The 19,422-nt window shown below is 40.4% G+C and overlaps 1 protein-coding gene across 1 annotated transcript; it reads left to right on the forward strand.

Moving 5' to 3' along the window:
• Positions 1-211: 211 nt before the first annotated feature.
• On the forward strand, positions 212-1,168 carry LOC124512776 (olfactory receptor 1D2-like). Its single transcript, XM_047080383.1, has one exon. It carries the CDS (start codon positions 227-229, stop codon positions 1,166-1,168), a length of 942 nt encoding a protein of 313 aa, XP_046936339.1. The 5' UTR covers positions 212-226.
• Positions 1,169-19,422: the final 18,254 nt, after the last annotated feature.

Here is a 19,422-nt window from a genome sequence, read left to right on the forward strand (position 1 = left end):
TACATTACTTCTATAATATTGAGTATGTCAAATTAAAAGTCCCTGGGAAGACTAAGCTGCATAAAGATTTTCCATGTTACGCTTCATTGCTCCCATTTTTAAAAATTATAAAAGTTAGTCTATTTTTAATGCCAAGAGAATAATTGCTTTTGAATGTCTGAATGTCCTTACTCAATACTCAATTAGTAAATGTTTGTTGGTGCTAATATTGCAGACAATTGGGGAAATGCATGGAGGCAACCAGAGTGAGACCTCAGAGTTCCTACTCCTGGGGCTCTCGGAGAGTCCTAAAGAGCAGCGGATCTTGTTCTGGATGTTCCTGTCCATGTACCTGGTCACAGTGGTGGGAAATGTGCTCATCATCCTGGCCATCAGCTTTGATCCCCACTTGCACACTCCCATGTATTTACTCTTGGCCAACCTCTCCCTCACTGACCTCTTCTTTGTCACCAACACAATCCCCAACACATTAGTGAACCTTCAGTCTCAGAACAAAGCCATCTCCTATGCAGGGTGTCTGACACAGCTCTACTTCCTGGTCTCCTTGGTGACTCTGGACAACTTCATCCTGGCCACAATGGCATATGACCGCTATGTGGCCATCTGCCGCCCCCTCCACTATGTCACAGCCATGAACCCTGGGCTCTGTATTTTGCTCCTCACCCTGTGTTGGGGACTTTCTGTCCTCTATGGCCTCTTCCTCACCCTCTTCATGACCAAAGTGACATTCTGTGGTTCCCGGAAGATCCACTACATCTTCTGTGAGATGTATGTGCTGCTGAGGCTTGCATGCTCCAATACCCAGGTCATTCACACAGTGCAGATTACTACAGGCTGCTTCATTTTCTTCACCCCCCTAGGGATCATGATCATGTCTTATGTCTGGATTGCCAGAGCCATCCTCCGAATACCCTCAGCTTCTAGCAAGTACAAAGCCTTCTCCACCTGTGCTTCACATTTGGCTGTGGTCTCCCTCTTCTATGGGACACTTGGTATGGTATATCTGCAGCCCCTCCAAACTTATTCCATGAAGGACTCAGTAGCCACAGTGATGTATGCTGTGGTGACCCCCATGATGAACCCTTTCATCTACAGCCTGAGGAACAAGGACATGCATGGGGCTCTGGGAAGACTGCTCCTAGGGAAAGCCTTCCAGAGGTTTACATGAGGTACTTTGGGGCAATGAAGCGGACACTGTATAACTTTAGGCCCCCAAATCTTGTATTTACCTCACCTCTACTTAGGTCACTAAGATAAAACAATTTTAAGTGTGTTTCTTTAAAAAAAAAATCTCTAAATATATAAATTAATTCTGATCTAATTGCAGGGAAAATTTTGTAGGATCAACATCATGAAGAAAATCTTGGCAGACCTTTCTTGATTACAGGTGGGTTAGGTGAACAGAAGAATGATGAAAATATGGAGGATCTTAACAGCGTGGTTGATGTTCTTGATCTGGACTTATGTGGCATTTACATTCAATGATTAGAAATAGAGTATTTTTCTTAGGCACATATGGAATAGTTGTAGGAATTATTAGGTACTAGGCCACACACAGACACACACACACAGGCACACACAGCCTCAACAAATATAAAGGAATACAATCTGATCATAACTCACCTGGTTTGGATGTTAATGACAGAAAGGTAAATAGAGAATCCCAAATTTTTGACATTGGGAGGCAAAATGCTGGCTAAATCAAGGTTACAAATGAAATTAAAATGGAAATTTGAAAATATCTATTATTGAATAGTAATAGAGACATTGCATGTCAAAACTTGTAGGACATGGCAAGCATGAAGCTTTGAGGGATTATTACAGTCTCAAGCGATTATATTAGAAAAAAGGAAAGCTCCATGTTTGTTGAACTATGTGTCCTCTTAGGATTCTGGAACAAATGAACAATGTAATAAATGCAGGGAAAACAGAAGATAAAGAAATTGAGAATAGAAACAATAATACAAAATATAATAGGATCCAAAAAGTTTAGTTCTTTAAAAAAAATGAAGTGGACAAGGGAAGAAGAGAGAAAACACAAATAAACACTATACTGGGAGGAAAAAAAGAGGGATAAAACTAAAGATAAAATTGAGATTAGAATGGCTAAGGGGGAGGAATTAAAATGGCAGAGCAGCATGGAGACCCTGAGCTTGATTGTCCCTGAAACAGCCAGATTAGCACCAACCCATTCTGAACACCTAGGAAATTGATCTGAGGATTAACACAACAATCTGCATAACTTGAGCCACAGAATTTGGCAGATACAAGGTGCGGAGAGGTGAACTGGGGGAGAGAAAAGTCATGGAGGGTAGGGAGCTGTATGAAGAAAGGACAGAAAAAGAGAGGGGGGACAATGAGGGACACTGGGGTCATGCAAGAAAAGCACTCCCCCAAAAGTAGCAGGAGAGAAAGAGAGAGAAAGAGTGAAAACACTTGCAGGTACTGAACAAGAAATCTATCGCCAAAACCATTGACAGGAAGAAAGGAGAAGGTTTCAATACCACCAGGATTGTATAAACAGTGGAGTCCAGAGTCTGAAGTTTCAGAGCTCAGTGCCTGGCAGTGCTCTACTGAGGAATCAGGGCAAATCCCCAGGAGCAGGCAGCAGGGTCTGAGGGGTCTGTGTGCCACATGGGGAGAAGCAGTTCCCATGCTTCTAGTGCATTTGGTAGAGGCCATACAGCCTCCCCGCAGGCAAAGTTCCCAGCAGACCCTGGAGTGCAGCCACGTTTGCTGCTACTGGCACAAAGATGCCAGAGTGTGGTGAAACCTGACACTGGCTGTATGTTGCAATTTGCTGTAATCTCTGAACCTCTGCCTCTGCTCCATCACACAAACGTTTTCTGGGTGCAAACTAGCACCCACCCTTTGCTCAGTGAGACCCTCTGCCATAGAGTTGGCACTGGGCCAAGCTGTGGGAAACTCTGAAGCCTGGGGTTTTGAAACACAACCCCATCTGAGACAAAACTCTGGACAGAGGTGCTGCTTGGCAGGTGGACAGCTTGGAAATGGACAGGGTAGAGGCAAGGTGGACAGAGTCCAGAGACAAAGGAGGGGTGATGATTGCAGGTCAGTGAGAGCTCAAAGTTCCTGTGCGAGAGATTAGGTGAAGCCATTTCCACCTCTCCCACACACACACATGCATGCCACAGTGATCTACCTCAGTAAGCTAAGCACCACTTAGTGGAGAACAGAGCCATTACACCAAGCCCCGCCCAACTGTGCCCTCCAAGCACATTCCTCTAGAAAACAAGCACAAGTCAATCCAACTGCTTAGTACTATAACAACTATAGAAGGCTTCATAGTTTCAATTCTAGGGGAAACTGGTTGTAACTTCATTCCAGTTTCATTCTGTTTGTTGGTTCATTGACTCATTTTCTTTGCTTCTGTTTTTGCTTAAGTTGTTTTCTGTTTTTTCATTTTCTTTCTTTTCTTCTTCATTCTTGGATACAGAAAGAGAAAATTTTATTTATTTATTTATTTATTTATTTACTTTATTTTTTATTTTTTAAATTTTTTATTCTATTTCACTTTATTTCATTTTATTCTAATATATAATTATTTTTTAATTTTTTCTTGCTTTTTTTTTCTTTTATTTCCCTTTTTTCTCTACTATATCAAGCTTCTTTCAACAAGAATACCAAAACACACCTAGGATCTACCTTCCTTTTTTTGATTTTTTGTTTGGTTTTTAATATTTAACTTTGTATTTTTTACTTTATTAATTTTTTCTTCCTCCAAAATGACAAAATGAAGGAATTCATGCCAAAACAAAGAACAGGAAGAAATGACAGCCAGAGGCTTAATCAACACAGATATAAGCAAGATATCTGAACTAGAATTTAGAACCATGATAATAAGAATACTTATTCTTATTATCAGGACGAAATTAAAAATGCTAAAACCGAGATGCGATCTTGAATGGAGCCACAACGGCAAGTATGGGTGAAGCAAAGTAGCAAATAAGAAATTTAGAAGATAAAATTATGAAGAATAATGAAGCAGGAAAAAAGAGAGGGACACAAAAGCAAAAGATATCGATACAAGACTTAGAGAACTTAGAGGGACTTATTAAAAAGGAATACATTCAGAATCATAGGAGTCCCAGAAGATGAAGAAAGAGAAAAGGGGGCAGAAGGTTTTTATCAGCAAATTATAGTGGAAAACTTTCTTAATCTGGGGAAGGACACAGACATCAAAATCCAAGAAGCACAGAGAACTCCCATTAGATTCAACAAAAAACAACCACCACCAAAGCATATCATAGTCAAATTCACAAAATACACAGACAAGGAAAGAATTATGAAAGCAGCAGGGGGAAAAAAAGTCCTTAACCTATAAAGGAAGACAGATCAGATTTTCAGCAGACCTATCCACAGGAACTTGGCAGGCCAGAAAGGAGTGGTAGGATATATACAACATGCTGAATTGGAAAAATATGCAGCCAAGAATTCTTTATCTAGTAAGGCTGCCATTCAAAATAGAAGGAGAGACAAAGACTTTCCCAGACAAACAAAAAATAAAGGAGTTCAGGACCGCTAAACCAGTCCTGAAAGAAATTTTAATGGGGACCCTTTGAGTGGAGAAAAGACAAAACAAAACCAAAAAGACCAAAAGCAACAAAAACTAGAAAGTACCAGAGAACGTCACTAGAAACACCAACTCAACAGGCAACACAATGGCACTAAATTCATCTTTCAGTACTCATCCTAAATATCAATGGACTAAACACTCCAATCAAAAGACATAGGGTATCAGAATGGATAAGAAAACAAAACCCAATGGGGCACCTGGGTGGCTCAGTTGGTTAAGCGTCTGACTTCGGCTCAGGTCATGATCTCATGGTTCGTGAGTTTGAGCCCCGCATCAGGCTCTGTGCTGACAGCTCAGAGCCTGGACCCTGCTTCAGATTCTGTGTCTCCCTCTCTCTCTGCCCCTGCCCCACTCACACTCGTTCTGTCTGTCTCTCAAAAAATAAACATTAAAAAAATTTTTTTTAAATATGTCCATCTTAAGATATGCAGAGAAAGTTTTCGGTAAAACTCTAGACAAATTTTATTTTAGATAAAATTTTAGATAAAAGAATATCCCTGATAAAGTAGTGAAATTATTTTATTAAATCTCAAGCTTTAAGTATGTATCTTTTTAATATTCTGTGTGATGAAATGGGAAGCACAAGATGAAGCACTCCTGCATCTCAAATTACAATGGTTATCTTGAGAGGAAGGAAGTATTTGTGTGATTGTTTTGAATCTGAGCTGAACTAGCCATTTCATGGAACACCATTTTAATTTGAAAGAATAAACTGAAACTGGTTATTCAGACTTGGGTATTTGGCATGTATTGTCTCAAAAACAAATGAAGTGAGCCTCTCCCTATAAGGAAAACAACTGATGGAGCTCATTACCAGTACTAATATTTGAGCTTTCAAGCAAATGTAAGAATTTTGGAAAATTTGTGTCTGTTATGGTGAGCTAAACAGCTTTCCAATATGTTAAGCCTTTTATGATGAGACCAGTGATGAGATAGAGACAGACAGACAGACAGACATAATGAGAATGTGTCAACAACATATAATGAAGTGCCTGAACATTTGTTAAATATACATAACTCAGATAACTTATTGAGCTAATATTTTCCAAATAACCAATGCATTATGTGACAAAGTCACACATAAGTAAAAGATAATTTCAAACTGCAAGATAAAATCAATGTCATAGAGGATAAAAAGTTCATTATATGGTATCAGATTCCACAGTGCCACTGATCTTTAAGAACCCACCATTTATCAAGTTTTGCTACAGTATCAAAGAGGAATATCCACAATTAACTGGAAATATGATTAAAATACTCCTCCTTTTACAATTACATATTTGTATAAGGCTGATGGATCATCTTCATATACTTCAACCAAAATTACTTATCAGCGCACAATGAATGCAGAAGCAGATATGAGCTATCCTCTATTAAGCCAGGTATGAAAAAACTTAGAAAAAAATGTAAAACAATGCCATTCTTCTCACTAATTTTTTATTTTGAAAATATATTACTTTTCATTTAAAATCCTACTTACGATAACATGTAATGGGCACATTATTTTTTTATTTTTATTTAAGTTAGTATTTTAATTTACAACCAAGTTAGTTAGCATTTAATACAACCGTGCTTTCAGGAGTAGATTCCTTAATTCTCCTTACCCATTTAGTCCATTCTCCCTCTCACACCCCCTCTGTTTGTTCTCAATATTTAAGAGTCTCTTGTGTTTTTGTCCCCCTACCTGTTTTTATTTTTTTTATTTTTTTTTTTGCTTCCCTTCCCATATGTTCAACTATTTTGTATCTTAAAGTCCTCATATGAGTAAGGTCATATGATATTTGTCTTTCTCTGACTGACTAATTTTGCTTAGCATAATGCCTTCTAGTTCCATCCATGTAGTTGCGAATGGACAATGGGCACATTATTTTTTAAAAGAATTAATGAATATTTTCCAATTCAAATGCAGAGCTCAATCCCATGACTCTGATCATGACCTGAGCTGAAATCAAGAGTCACTCAACTAACTTAGCCACCCAAGCGCCCCAGTATTCTACTTTTTGTTTGTTTATTGCTTGTTCATTCACCTCATTTGGCACCACACTTTTATTTTTTCACTAAAATTTCTTCCTTCATTAAGATAGGGATCAGTTTCCAAATATTAAGATGCATACTTGCATTGCATTTTGAAAACCTTCTACACTGTTGTTCTTGGTATGCTGTCATACATCCACTGGTAGACACTGCAAAGCTCTGTGGAAAAAGTGAATTCAAAACTCTTCATCATTGTGTAGACCATTATGAGAACTAAGACTTACATAATATAAAAATGAGAGAATATTACTCGGCAATCAAAAAGAATGAAATCTTGCCATTTGCAATAACGTTGATGGAACTAGAGTGTATTATGCTAAGAGAAATAAGTCAGTCGGAGAAAGACAAATATATGATTTCACTCATATGTGGAATTTAAGAAATGAAACAGATGAACATACGGAAAGTGAAGGAAAAATAAAATAAAAAGAGAGAGGGAGGCAAACCGTAAGAAACTCTTAAATACAGAGAACAAACTGAGGGCTGCTGGAGAGGTGGGGGGATGGGCTAAATGGGTGATGGGCATTAAGGAGGGCACTTGTTGGGATGAGCACTGGGCATTATATGTAAGCAATGAATCACTAAAGTCTACTCCTGAAATCATTATTATATGTTAACTAACTTGGATTTAAATAAAATTTAAAAATTTTTTTAAATAAATACTAAAAAAATAATTGAGAGAACTGCATCAATGGAAAAATGAAACCCAGCTATCCACCAGTTATTTTTTATCTTCCATAGCAAAATTGCCATACAGTCAATTAGTTATATTGCACAAATGTTTGCAACAAAAATGCTTGTGGCAGATGTCTATAGCAAAGAGGCTTACAGCAAAAATACTGGACAAGGGATGGTCTACCAGCTGTATTTCTCTGAAGATATTATTATATTTATACAAAAGTTCCATTCTTGTGCTTAATTAGGTCTATTTCATTGGGTGTAAGTTCTTTTTGTTTATCATTACATTTTCATGAATTTTGTGCTTTTGAAATGGTTGGTGATATTTGATGTATGAACTTGTGCTTATAGCCTGAGATTCCCTATTTACCTGTGCTTTGTCTCCTTGTATATCACCAACTTGAGTGGGGGTGGAGGTCAAAATGGAGGCTTGCATTCTGCACCATTTTCACTAAGAGTTGGATCAAATAAGAATTTAGGGGTGCCTGGGTCAGCTCAGGTCATGATTTCATGGTTTGTGAGTTTGTGCCTCTCTTTGGGCTCTGTGATGACAGTGTGGAGCCTGCTTGGGATTCTCTTCCCCTCTCTCTGCCCCTCCCCACTTGCAGGCACACACACGTATGCTCACTCTCCTTCTCTCCCTCTTTCTCTTTCTCTCTCTCTCTCCCTGTCTGTTAAAATACATAAAACATTTAAAAAATAAATGAGAATTTAGCTGGGATAAGGAACCTCAGCAGCTGGTCTTATGGGCATGAGTGTTCCCTGTTTTCCCCAGATTTCACTAGCTACTCAGGGCACCTCTCTATCTCCAACCCAATCTTCTATATTCTCTCCCTCCCACCTGCAGTCAAATAGCCCCATCACTGTTGCCTCACCCAAGGGAGTTATGCTTTTGCTGCTCCCACTGCAGAAACACAATTGATCATTGTGTCAGGAGTCTTGGATGCCTTCTCACACTATAGTCTATCACTTAAGTGAAAAACACACTGCACAATGCACCCACAAAGTACATCAGTATTCTCAAACACAGGGAGGTGGGAGAGCACAGAGAATCAAACCAAGCCAAGGGTCAGGGGCCAGGGAGGAGACATCCCCTGAGGTGGGTCTGGGAAGACAGGAAAAAGGAGCTATGGTCATAAAAAAGGAAGTAAAAGGGGAAATTAGGCAAAGGAAATGGCATCGATAAAATCGCAGGCTCCTTAAATAGCAGGGCATATACAGTTGTAGGCAGTTTGGAATAATTAGAGCATTGGGTGATGAAGCTATTAAGGCAATGTCTTATGTTGGGTTCTCCAGGTGCTGACATGGAGTTTGGAGTGGAACGTGTTTACTAGGGATCAACACCTATGAACGAACAAGGGAGGAAACTTGATTGGGTAGATGATGTCAAATTTGCAAGCAAGTCCAACAAAGCATTAGCCAACCCAGCAGGGAGACCTAGAGTGAATACTGACCATCAAAGTTGTCCCACATCACTCCAAAATGGACACTCTTTATATCCCCACCTGTCTTGTCACCAGGGTGGACTACCCTGGGAAAGATATGCCCTCAGTCCAGGAGGCTCTGTGCAGCTGAGGCAAAGCTTCAAGGAGGTGACAGCTGAAGGCTCTCTGCTGACTGCTGCAGTCCCCACAGCTGGACAGCAAGTTGCCCTTAAAGGGGATCTGGACAGTGCATCCCCATTTTTTCATAGACATGTACAGGCAATGTCATCCATGGTCCCCTTATCACTAGAGAGCTCAAATATTATTCCATGGGCAAGGAAGAGCCCATGAAAAGTGTCAAGCATGGAATGACATGCTCGGCTTTGCGTTAAATCACAATCTAAATAACCGATGCAAAATCGGAGGTGAAGAGTTAAAACAAAGCCAGTTAGGAGGCTACCAAATTGTCCCAGGTGAAGGGAAGGACCTGCACAGGGCACTAAAAGAAGTATAAGGAGTAGATGGATCAGAGGAGAATTTAAAACATAAAACTTGCAGAAAGCCAAGCCAAGACTATATACTTTTGGAAGATAAGTCAGGGTGTCAAATATTCAGAAACAGAACCTCTTGGTATCCTCCCCTCGCTCCTTACCAGCCTGCATTCAGCTGATTAAGGGCATCCATCTACTTCTGTTCACCAGTTTCCCCAGTATCTAGAGCACTGCCTCCTACATAGCAGACGCTTGATAAATATTTATTGAACGAATGGGTAGATGTGTGAGAGGACCAAGACCTCAGTCAACTGACACAGGATGTGGCTGCTACTTCCCAATCATGTGAGTCTTCAGAAACCTTATCAAATTGGAGACTATACATTCACACAACCATCCAAGGTGGAATTCAGAACAATGGGAGGGCTGACACAGTCTCACAACCTAGCTTTGGGTTAACAGCAGCTGAAAAACGAATGGACATGAACCCTCTCATGCAGCAGATCCACTGGAATAAACAACCTCCACCATCAGACATGCTACCCACTTACCTCTGAGCCAAAAGCATCTTTTCAACCTAAGAATCAATCTCTCTCTCTCTCTCTCTCTCTCTCTCTCTCTCTCTTTCTCTCTCTCTCTCTCTCTCTCACACACACACACACACACACACACACACAATTTCAGACATCAACTCTCAAGAGAATGACTAGAAATGCATATTGGGTTTTTTTTTTTTAAGTTTATTTTGAGAGAAAGAGAGAGAGAGCACACAAGTTGGGGAGGAAGCAGAGAGAGAGGGGTACAGAGGATCCGAAGCCGACAGCAGAGAGCCTGACGCAGGGCTCGATCTCATGATCCATGAGATCATGACCTGAGTGGAAGTCAGACACTTAACCAGCTGAGCCACCCAGAGGCCCCTAGAAGTGCATATTCTAAGCCAAATATCTAAGATGCCATTTGATTGGAAATTAAAAAGCATAACCCTATCCTAATTAATCCATAATATTATGTATGAACTCCCCATTGACTCATTTTTAATTGGTTTGCTTGCAAAAACAATGCAAATATGCATAAAGTTAAAAGTAAGGAGTATGTATATATAAATGCCTATTTTCGTAAACTGCTGTGAAGGATATTCAAGAAACTTAGAAGTTCCCTCTGGATATGTGAGCTTGGACATCAGACTAGGAAAGAGACATACTTTTCATTGATTACTCACTTATGCAGCTTATATTTTTCCATATATATATATATATATATATATATATACATACATTACTTTTTAAAAAAAACATTGTCAAAATAAAAAATAAGTCTTCACTCTTCCAACCTCCCCCCATATCTGCTTTGATATCCTAAGAGCAACCCATTGTTAACAGTTTTGATGTGTATCCTTTCAGATACCCATCCTTTCCTCCACAGATTGACCTGCCCAAGGGTGTGTCTGTCTACATGAGATTATGGAATAAACTACTTAAAATTACCTGGCCGTTGCACTAAGGCTCTGTGTTCTTTGTTGTCCAGAGATCAGAGTGACAGAACAGTGACCCAGACAGGTAGTCAGTGATGCTGCCAGAACAGTTCCTGCCAGGTTGCCAATGTGGCAGTGCCCACTGCAACTAACACCCTGCCTCCCCACACAAGCCATGTGTCTAGACCACTGCCTCCTATCCAGTCCCAGCCCCAGGCTGATTTATAGAGCATTTTCTATATTCGATTTTATTGTTTACCAGTGATCCCCACCGTTCCCGTTCTAGTGTGTGTTCCTTCAGTCTTTTATCTATATATGTGTACTACAGCACCCAGCACTGGGCGTCCGCACAGAGGCTGGACCAGCTTCTCCTGGTGCCAAAGTAACCACTGCCTGCTTCTCCTTGAATCAGGACCCAGCAAAACCTGGAATGTGTTGAACGGGGACAGGGGAGTGCTACAGTTTTATCCACGAACCACACTATAGGTGCTAGGCCTTATACAGGTGCCCTGCCTTGGTCCTACTACTACCTTTCCAAGGATTGATAAAATAGTGAGTGCTGGCAAAAAAAAAAATCTATTATTGGCACCAAAGAACAAAAACTACAATATTAAAATTGCTAAATATTTATCCCAAGGTCTACAAAATCTAACACATCAACTTAATCAATAGCAACTCAAGTCTTCCAGAGTCACCCACTACTTATGTTCACTGCGGAGCGCGGTGCATTTTAATGTGTTTGATTTTATATGGGATTAGGCCTCCAGAACTGAGCGCGGACAAGGCCCTTGAGCGATTCCGGCTGGAGCTGACTCTCCCGCGCCTGTAAAGGGTAAACATAGCTAGTCTCCTGTAGCCCGGGAGTACACTATGACCTAGGACCCCAGAGTATAAGATGCTGAACTAGTGTTTAGTTTGGGCTTTCCTAGGAGTGCAGTTTCTGTTCCCTAGATATTAGTTCTGCTTTAAGCCACATTTGCTAAGTTACTAAAAAAAAAGAGAACTTCCTCTTAACTGCTTGTTTGAGCTTCTCTAAACCTGCTTGGCGTAATCACCCCTCCCCGTTCTCGGGCACCGCATTCTGTTCGAACTAGATAGAAGACTAATGAATGATTCAGCTCTTAACTAGCTAGAGTCAACAAGTTATATTTTAAGCTTCTTCAGGATTGTGTAATTGGTGCTCGCCCTTTCAAACCGCCACCCTTTGCAACTCGAGTGGTCAATACAACCTATATAAGGCATTCCCAAAGCTGGTTCGGGGCCAGACTTTCGGGACCTGTTGTATTTTCCTGTCTGGCCCGGCGGTAATAAATTTGTTTTGATCTTGTTTTTGCCGTCCGGAGTTCATAAGCGATCGCGACCTACAACAGCGCCCAGCTCTACGGGGGAGGGCAGGGGTACCCACAGTGATCTCCTCCACCACCACCACCACCACCCCCACCCCCACCACCACCACCACCACCCCCGGCCCCCATTCAGTACTCCTCCCCAGACAGAGCATCCAGATCTCAACTCCAAGGCTCCGCTTCCACACTCCCTGCCATCTTCTTCTGAGGGCGACACTGGCGAGCGCCCCCGACTCCACCCCAGGACTAGCTGTCTCCTGACGCTCATCTAGCCCTGCTTGCCGCCGCGGATCCCAGTCAGCGGTGCAGAACTCCGTGCACCGGAACTGCCACCAACTCCGTGCACTGCCACCTTGAGACCCACGAAAAACCTCTCTGCCAGCTCCAGCTAAAGATGCCTGCAGCCAATGGGAAGTCCTGGAGGGGTGGAACCGACCGATGGGAGTGGAGGGGTTAGCCAAAGAGGCACACCCATTCTGGAACAACAGCCAATGGGGAGTTGGGAAAGGCGGGACTTCTGCAGAACAGACTAATAGCACGGAGACTAACAGCACGGAGAAATCACCGCTCTAACAACCCTTCGGTGACAGCCACAGAGCTTCGCCCTCTGGCTCCGCAGGTTGCGCGCGCCCCTCAGTGGCCGCCTGGCTGAGATGGCAAGCGTCGTTATTAGAAACAAAAGTAGGTTGTTTCCCAAGTTTAGAAGAAAAGATGAGCCTGCCCACCCGCCCCTCCCACCTGGGAGCAAAATAGTCCCGGCCCTCCTTAAAACTAAATCATTCTTACCCAGGACCACCAGGCCCCTGCTCCCACGGCCCCAGGCTCTCTCTGATGTGAAAGCATTAGCTGCAGGGGGCGCCTGGGTGGCGCAGTCGGTTAAGCGTCCGACTTCAGCCAGGTCACGATCTCGCAGTCCGTGAGTTCGAGCCCCGCATCAGGCTCTGGGCTGATGGCTCAGAGCCTGGAGCCTGTTTCCGATTCTGTGTCTCCCTCTCTCTCTGCCCCTCCCCCGTTCATGCTCTGTCTCTCTGTCCCAAAAATAAATAAACGTTGAAAGCATTAGCTGCAGGATTCTAAGTCAAATACTAGAAAATTAAGTCCAGGATTACATTAAAAGAATAATGTCTGTGCTGACAGCTCAGAGCCTGGAGCCTGCTTCAGATTCTGTGTCTCCCCCTCTCTCTGCCCCTCCCATGCTCATGCTCTGTCCCTCTCGGTCTCTCAATAATAAATAAACGTCAAAAAAAAAAAAAGAAAAGAATAATGCACAATTACAGTGATCAATCAGATCATTAGAAGAGCAATAGCACTTGATAAAAAAAAATTTTAGCATTTATTAAAATTTAACATCGATTACTGAGTTTAAAAACAAAAATGAAATTCTCAGTACACTCGGGATTCAAGGAACCCTTAATTTAAGAGACTCAGAAAACCAGAGAATTTCACACTGTGTGAAATACCAGAAGCATTCCTATGAAAGTCAAGATAAACATAAATACACTCACAGTCCTCCCCTCTTATCGAGGAGGTACCTTCCAAGACACCTAGTGGATGGCTGAAACCAGGGACAGTATGGAACCCTGTATATACTAGGTTTTTTCCTATACCTTCCTGTGATAAAGTTTAATTTGTAAATTAGGCACAGTAAGAGATTAACAACAAGTAATAAATAAAATAGTTAGGGGTGCCTGGGTGGCTCAGTCCGTTGAGCATCAGGTCATGATCTCACCACTCCTGAGATGGAACCTGGCATCAGACTCTGCGCTGGCAGCCCGGAGCCTGCTTGGGATTCTCTCTCTGCCCCTCCCCCCACTTGCTCACTGTCTCTCAAAATAAATAAACATTTAAAAAATTATAAACAAGTAAATAGCACAATTATAACAATATACTGTAGTAAAAGTTACGTGAATGAGGGCGCGCACACTCCTCACTCACGTGTGCACGCGCTCACTCGCTCTCCCTCTCTCTCCTCCAAGACACCAATTGTACTGTACTCGCCCTTATTATTTTTGTGGTGTTATGAGGTCATAAAATGCCTAGGTGATGAAATGAGGGGAGGTGAATGATGCAAGCCTTAAGACACAGCATTAAGTTTCCACTGACCTCCGGACCATAGGTCACAAGGTGGATCATCTGCTTGTGGACCAAAGCTGACCTCCAGAAGCTAAATTACAGAAAAGCAGAAGCCCCAGCCAGGAGGACTATTGTAGTCCTAGTGTCATCAATTTCATTTAATGTTTTGGAGAGGCTGACTGAGGGAGTGGAGCAGTTAAAATTGGAAAGGGAAAAAAAAGACAAAATATCATTATTTCAAGTGAAATTATTTATACCTGAAAATCCAGAAAGATCCCCTAAAAACTGGAGAATTCAGAATGGTGTCTGGAAGAAATATATATTTATGTGTGCAGTGTGGTGTGTGTGTGTGTATATGTGTGTGTGTAGAGAAAGAAGGGAAGAAAGGAAAGAAGGCTACAACTTTCCTGTATGCTAATATAAAAGACTTACGTGTGCTCTAAGGAAGAAAAGATCCCATTCACTGGAAGAGGGTAAGCAAAAATTTGGTATGTGGAGATTATATGATTTGTATACTTGGAAATACAAAGAGACTCTATTGAAAACTATTAGTAACAATAAGAAAATAGTATAATTTGGCCAGGTACAAAATCAATATGCAAAAATTAATAGTGTTTCCATATACAAAGAACCAGGTAGAAAATATAATAGAAATAAAAATATCCCATATATAATAGCAGTAAAAAAGAATAATAACTAGGAATAAATTTAACGAGAAATGTTCAGTTTCTTTTATAGGCCACTGGGGTACATAAAAGAAAACTTAAAATAAATCCCTATTTGTGGATAGTAAGACTCAGTATAATAAAGCTGTCAAATTGCCCTAGTTTAAATTATAACTTTAATGTAATCCTAATAAAAATTCCAAAAAGGGTATTTGAGATCTAGAAAAGTTAATTTTAAAGTTATGTGGTATTATATACTTGTAATAAACATCAAAGAAATAACTTAAAAATTTCCTAACCTTGTGGTCCCAGATATCAAGGTTGTAGAGCTCACCAAGTCCAAAATAATGAAAGCCATCTACTTAAAAACTCACACCAAGATATATCATCAAGAAATTTCAAATCAACTGCATATGCAGATCATAAATGCTTCCAGAAAAGAAATGTAATCAACTATAAAAGCTCAAGAATCAGGATGGCTATTGTGGTTGCTGAAAAGACAGTGGAGCTATGCCTTAAAAATTCTCTGAAAATAAATATTTTCAATATAGAATTACCAGCCAAGCTAGTAATCTAGCATACAGGCAGAATGGAGAGATTTTCAGATATGAAAGGATTCAAAAAGTTTGTCTCCCATTCTTTTTAATTTTTTAACATTTACTTATTTTTGAGAGAGAGCACGAGTGGGGGAGAGACAGAGAAAGAGAGACACACAGAATCCAAAGCAGGCTCCAGGCTCTGAGCTGTCAGCACAGAGCCTGACACGGGGCTCGAAATCACGAACTGTGAGATCATAACCTGAGCCAAAGTCTGGCATTTAACCCACTGAGCCACCTAGGCACCCCTCCCATTCTTTTTTCAGAAGTTACTGGGTTGGGCGCCTGGGTGGCTCAGTCAGGCATCCAACTCTTGATTTCAGCTCAGTTCATGATCTCATAGTTCTTGGGATTGGGCCACCTGCTTGGGATTCTCTCTCCCTCTCTCTTTACCTCCCCACACCACCACAACCACGACCACCACCACTCGCTTGCTCACGCACAGGCGCGTGTGCTCTCTCTCCCTCTCTCTCAAAATAAATAAATAAACATTTTTTAAAAAGCAGCAGCAGCAGCTACTGGGGAACAGCTTCAGCGAAATCAAGGAGCAAATCAAAAACAAAGAGTTCATGGAATTCAGAAAATCACAGATTTAGCCCAGGAAAGCAGTAAAACAGAAGTCCCAGGATAGTTGCTGCGCAGTAGGCTTAGAAAGCAATCAGTTCAGATGGAGAAAAGACAAAGGGTTCAGTGCCTGGGAAAAATAGATTTTTTTTGTGTGTGTGCCTGAACAAGAGTTCAGGAAAGCAATGAGACTACACATATGACAAACTAAGCAAGGTAAAGTTGAGGAAACTATTCTCTCTGGGTAAAACATAAGGCTGTACAAGAAAGAAAATATAATTCTACTTAACTTTATAAAGTTATATAACTTTGTATATAAATACAGCAAATTTTATATTATTATAGTAACTAGTTAATTATAATGACTAAACACTTTGATTGCTCACATAACTAAAAATACTGTTTTGTTTTGGGAAGATGAGGGAGGGGAGGAGGGTTAAAAGAACTAACTCCATATCTGTTCCAAGAGGAAGATGATAAATATGACTAAAATTGATAGTAAATAGCAGTATAAGCATATTACCAAACAATATGGCACTTACAGTGGAGGGGGAAGGGGGTCAATGCTTATGGAGTTAAAAGTGACTGTCTCTGGGACACAAGACTGAGAGTGGGGAAGGGTAAAATCAGGTGACTATTTTTCATTTAAAACCTATTTGTAGTATCTAAATTCTTTAACTATGATTAATTTATTTTAATTTAAACAATTATATAACTGGGAAATCAGAGAAATGGAGAAGGAGAGTCCAGATCAATCAGATATTTTAAAATAGTATCAGGTTACAATAAGTTAAATATTGGGACTAGAATAGAATAATGTCAGAGAATACAGAGATGGACCTATCTATGGAAATTAATAAGTGACAAAGGTGACATTTCTAATCAATGAGGAAACATTGGGATATTCAATAAATAGTGGGGGAAGAGCTGATTAGCCATCTAGAGAAAAACAAGTGACTATCTCACTTTATTCTTTATATCAAATTCAAAATAAAACAAAGTAAGTAACAAAAGTTTAATTTTCTTTAAATAATAAAATAAGGGGTGCCTAGCTGGCTCAGTTGATTAGGCCTCTGACTCTTGATCTCAGCTCAGATCTTGTTCTTGGGGTTGTGAGTTTAAACCCTGCACTGGGCTCCACACTGGGCGTGGAGCCTACTTTAAAAATATATAAATAAAAATAATAAAAATTTTTAAAAATCATAAAAGTTTAAAAACATGAAAAACAAAGAACATTTTATAACTTTAGATTGAGGAAAGCCTTTGTAGATTAGCCACTAAATCATGAAACAATTGAGAAAAGATTGACTTGGTAGATGTTGTTAATTATCTCCTTCATTTCCACAATCCTCTTCTTCCTTACTAGCAAGCCTTGATTTTGATAGTGGAAAGGAATGAACAATGTGCCCAGAAATCATAGTCTTCTTTCTAGATTCCCTTGTCCTCAGGGGAGCCATGTGACACGATTCTGACCAATGAGATATAAGCAGAAACAGTGATTTCTGGGAAAGCCTTTCTTTCCTGATATAAGCCCACCCTCTTTATTCTTTGCCCTTTTCACTCTGGAGTGGAGATGGGAGCGCTCCATCTCCATGGCAAGATGGGGTTGCCATCCAGCAACCAGGTGCTTTCCAACAGGGTGGTGAAGACTGCGTACAAAGGAGAGCAAAGCAGCAAAATGGAGAAAGGCTGGCTCCCTGATGGCATCATTGAGTCCCCGAACTGCCTACCTCCAGACTTCATGCTTGTTAAAAAAGAATTTTTTAAATAAGGTGAAACCATGACTCCCATACACTATAAAAATGAATACATTTTAAAGATTTTATTTAATGCACCAAAGAGGAAACAAAGAGGGATCCAAAGAACACATTTTTAGGTCAGGAATATTGAAATAAATGTAGGCATTTATTTCATAATACATAATAAAACAGAAGCAAACTGGTTTTTCCATTGGGTTGGGACAGTGGGAGAGAGTTGTTCCTCTTCTGGCCGTGTCTATTTGCACATCTATAGACTATAATTATTTGTCTTTGCTATCAGTTATCTAAAACTTAGATATTAGAATCAGATAACCCAGAAAAGTGTGCTGTAGACAATGCAGTTTTCCACTGAAGCACAAATTTTTCCCTGCGTGTTGCATGAAACAAATATTCTCCCATCTATTCAAGCCATTGTTAGTTGTTTTTTTATTTCCTGTAGTTGAATACAGTCCTAGCTGATACAACTGATAAGTCTGAGTACATAAAAAACCCTAAAATTTTACACAGCATAGAATAGCATAAAAAGAGCCCAAAGACAACAAACTGAGGGAATATTTCCCATGTGAATGACAAAGGACTAATTTCCTGAATATCTAAAAATCAAACCAGTAAGAAAAAGATTAACAACCCAATAGAAAATGGCAAGAGGCATTAACAGTTCACAGAAAATAAAAGGCAAATAATTGTAAACATAAAAAGATGTTCAATCGCACTCATAACTTTTTTAAAACGGAAATGAAGGGGCACCTGGGTGGTGGCTCAGCTTTGATTTCAGCTCAGGTCATGATCCTGGGGTTGTAAGAATGAGCCCTGCATCAGGCTCCATGTTGAGTATGGAGCCTGCTTACGAGTCTCTCTCTCTCCCTCTGCCCCTCTTCCACATTTGTGCTCACTCTCTCTCCTAAAATACACACACACACACACACACACACACACACACACACACACATATATTAAAACTATAATGGAATACTATATTTCACCTATCATATAGGCAAGAATGTAAAAGTTTATTGAGGGTGAGGGAAATAAGGTATTTTCATATATTCTTGTAGAGGGGTAAATTCATATAGCCCATGTGAAGAACACCTTGGCACTGTATCTACACTCCTAGGTTCACTGAAGCATTATTCACAGTAGCCAAGATATGGAAACAACCTAAATGCCCACCAACAGATGAATGGATGAAGAGAATATGGTATATATACAATGGAATATTATTAAGCCTTACAAAAGAAGGAAATCCTGCCATTCGCAACAACATGGATGAACCTAGAAGACATGCTAAGGGTAATAAGCCAGACACAGAAAGACAAATGCTGCGTGATCTCACTTAGATGTGTAATCTAAAATAGTCAAGCCCATAGAGGCAGAGATAGAATGGTGGTTGCCAGGGGGTGGGGAGAGGGTTAATGGGGTGCTATGGGTCAAAGGGCGCAAAGTTTCAGTTATGCAGGATGAATAAATCCTGGAGATCTAATGTACAGCATAGTAATATAGTTAACAATACTGTATTGTATGTGTGAAATTTGCTAAGGAGTGGATCTTAAGTACTCTCATCCGAGGGAGTGCAGAATACAAGACTCCAAAATATACCACTCAGCATATGGATTACTTTGAGCTGAAGGCCATCAAGACCAAGCACCCTCAAGAAAAACTTTCACCTTTCCCCTAACTACCTAAAAGATTTTAGATTTGGAGGCCTGGCTCTGAAAGAGAGCTA

Source organism: Lynx rufus, unplaced genomic scaffold, assembly GCF_022079265.1.
Source record: "Lynx rufus isolate CCGP_SWC_20201006 ecotype Redwood Valley unplaced genomic scaffold, mLynRuf1.p SCAF_18, whole genome shotgun sequence".
NCBI lineage: Eukaryota > Metazoa > Chordata > Mammalia > Carnivora > Felidae > Lynx > Lynx rufus.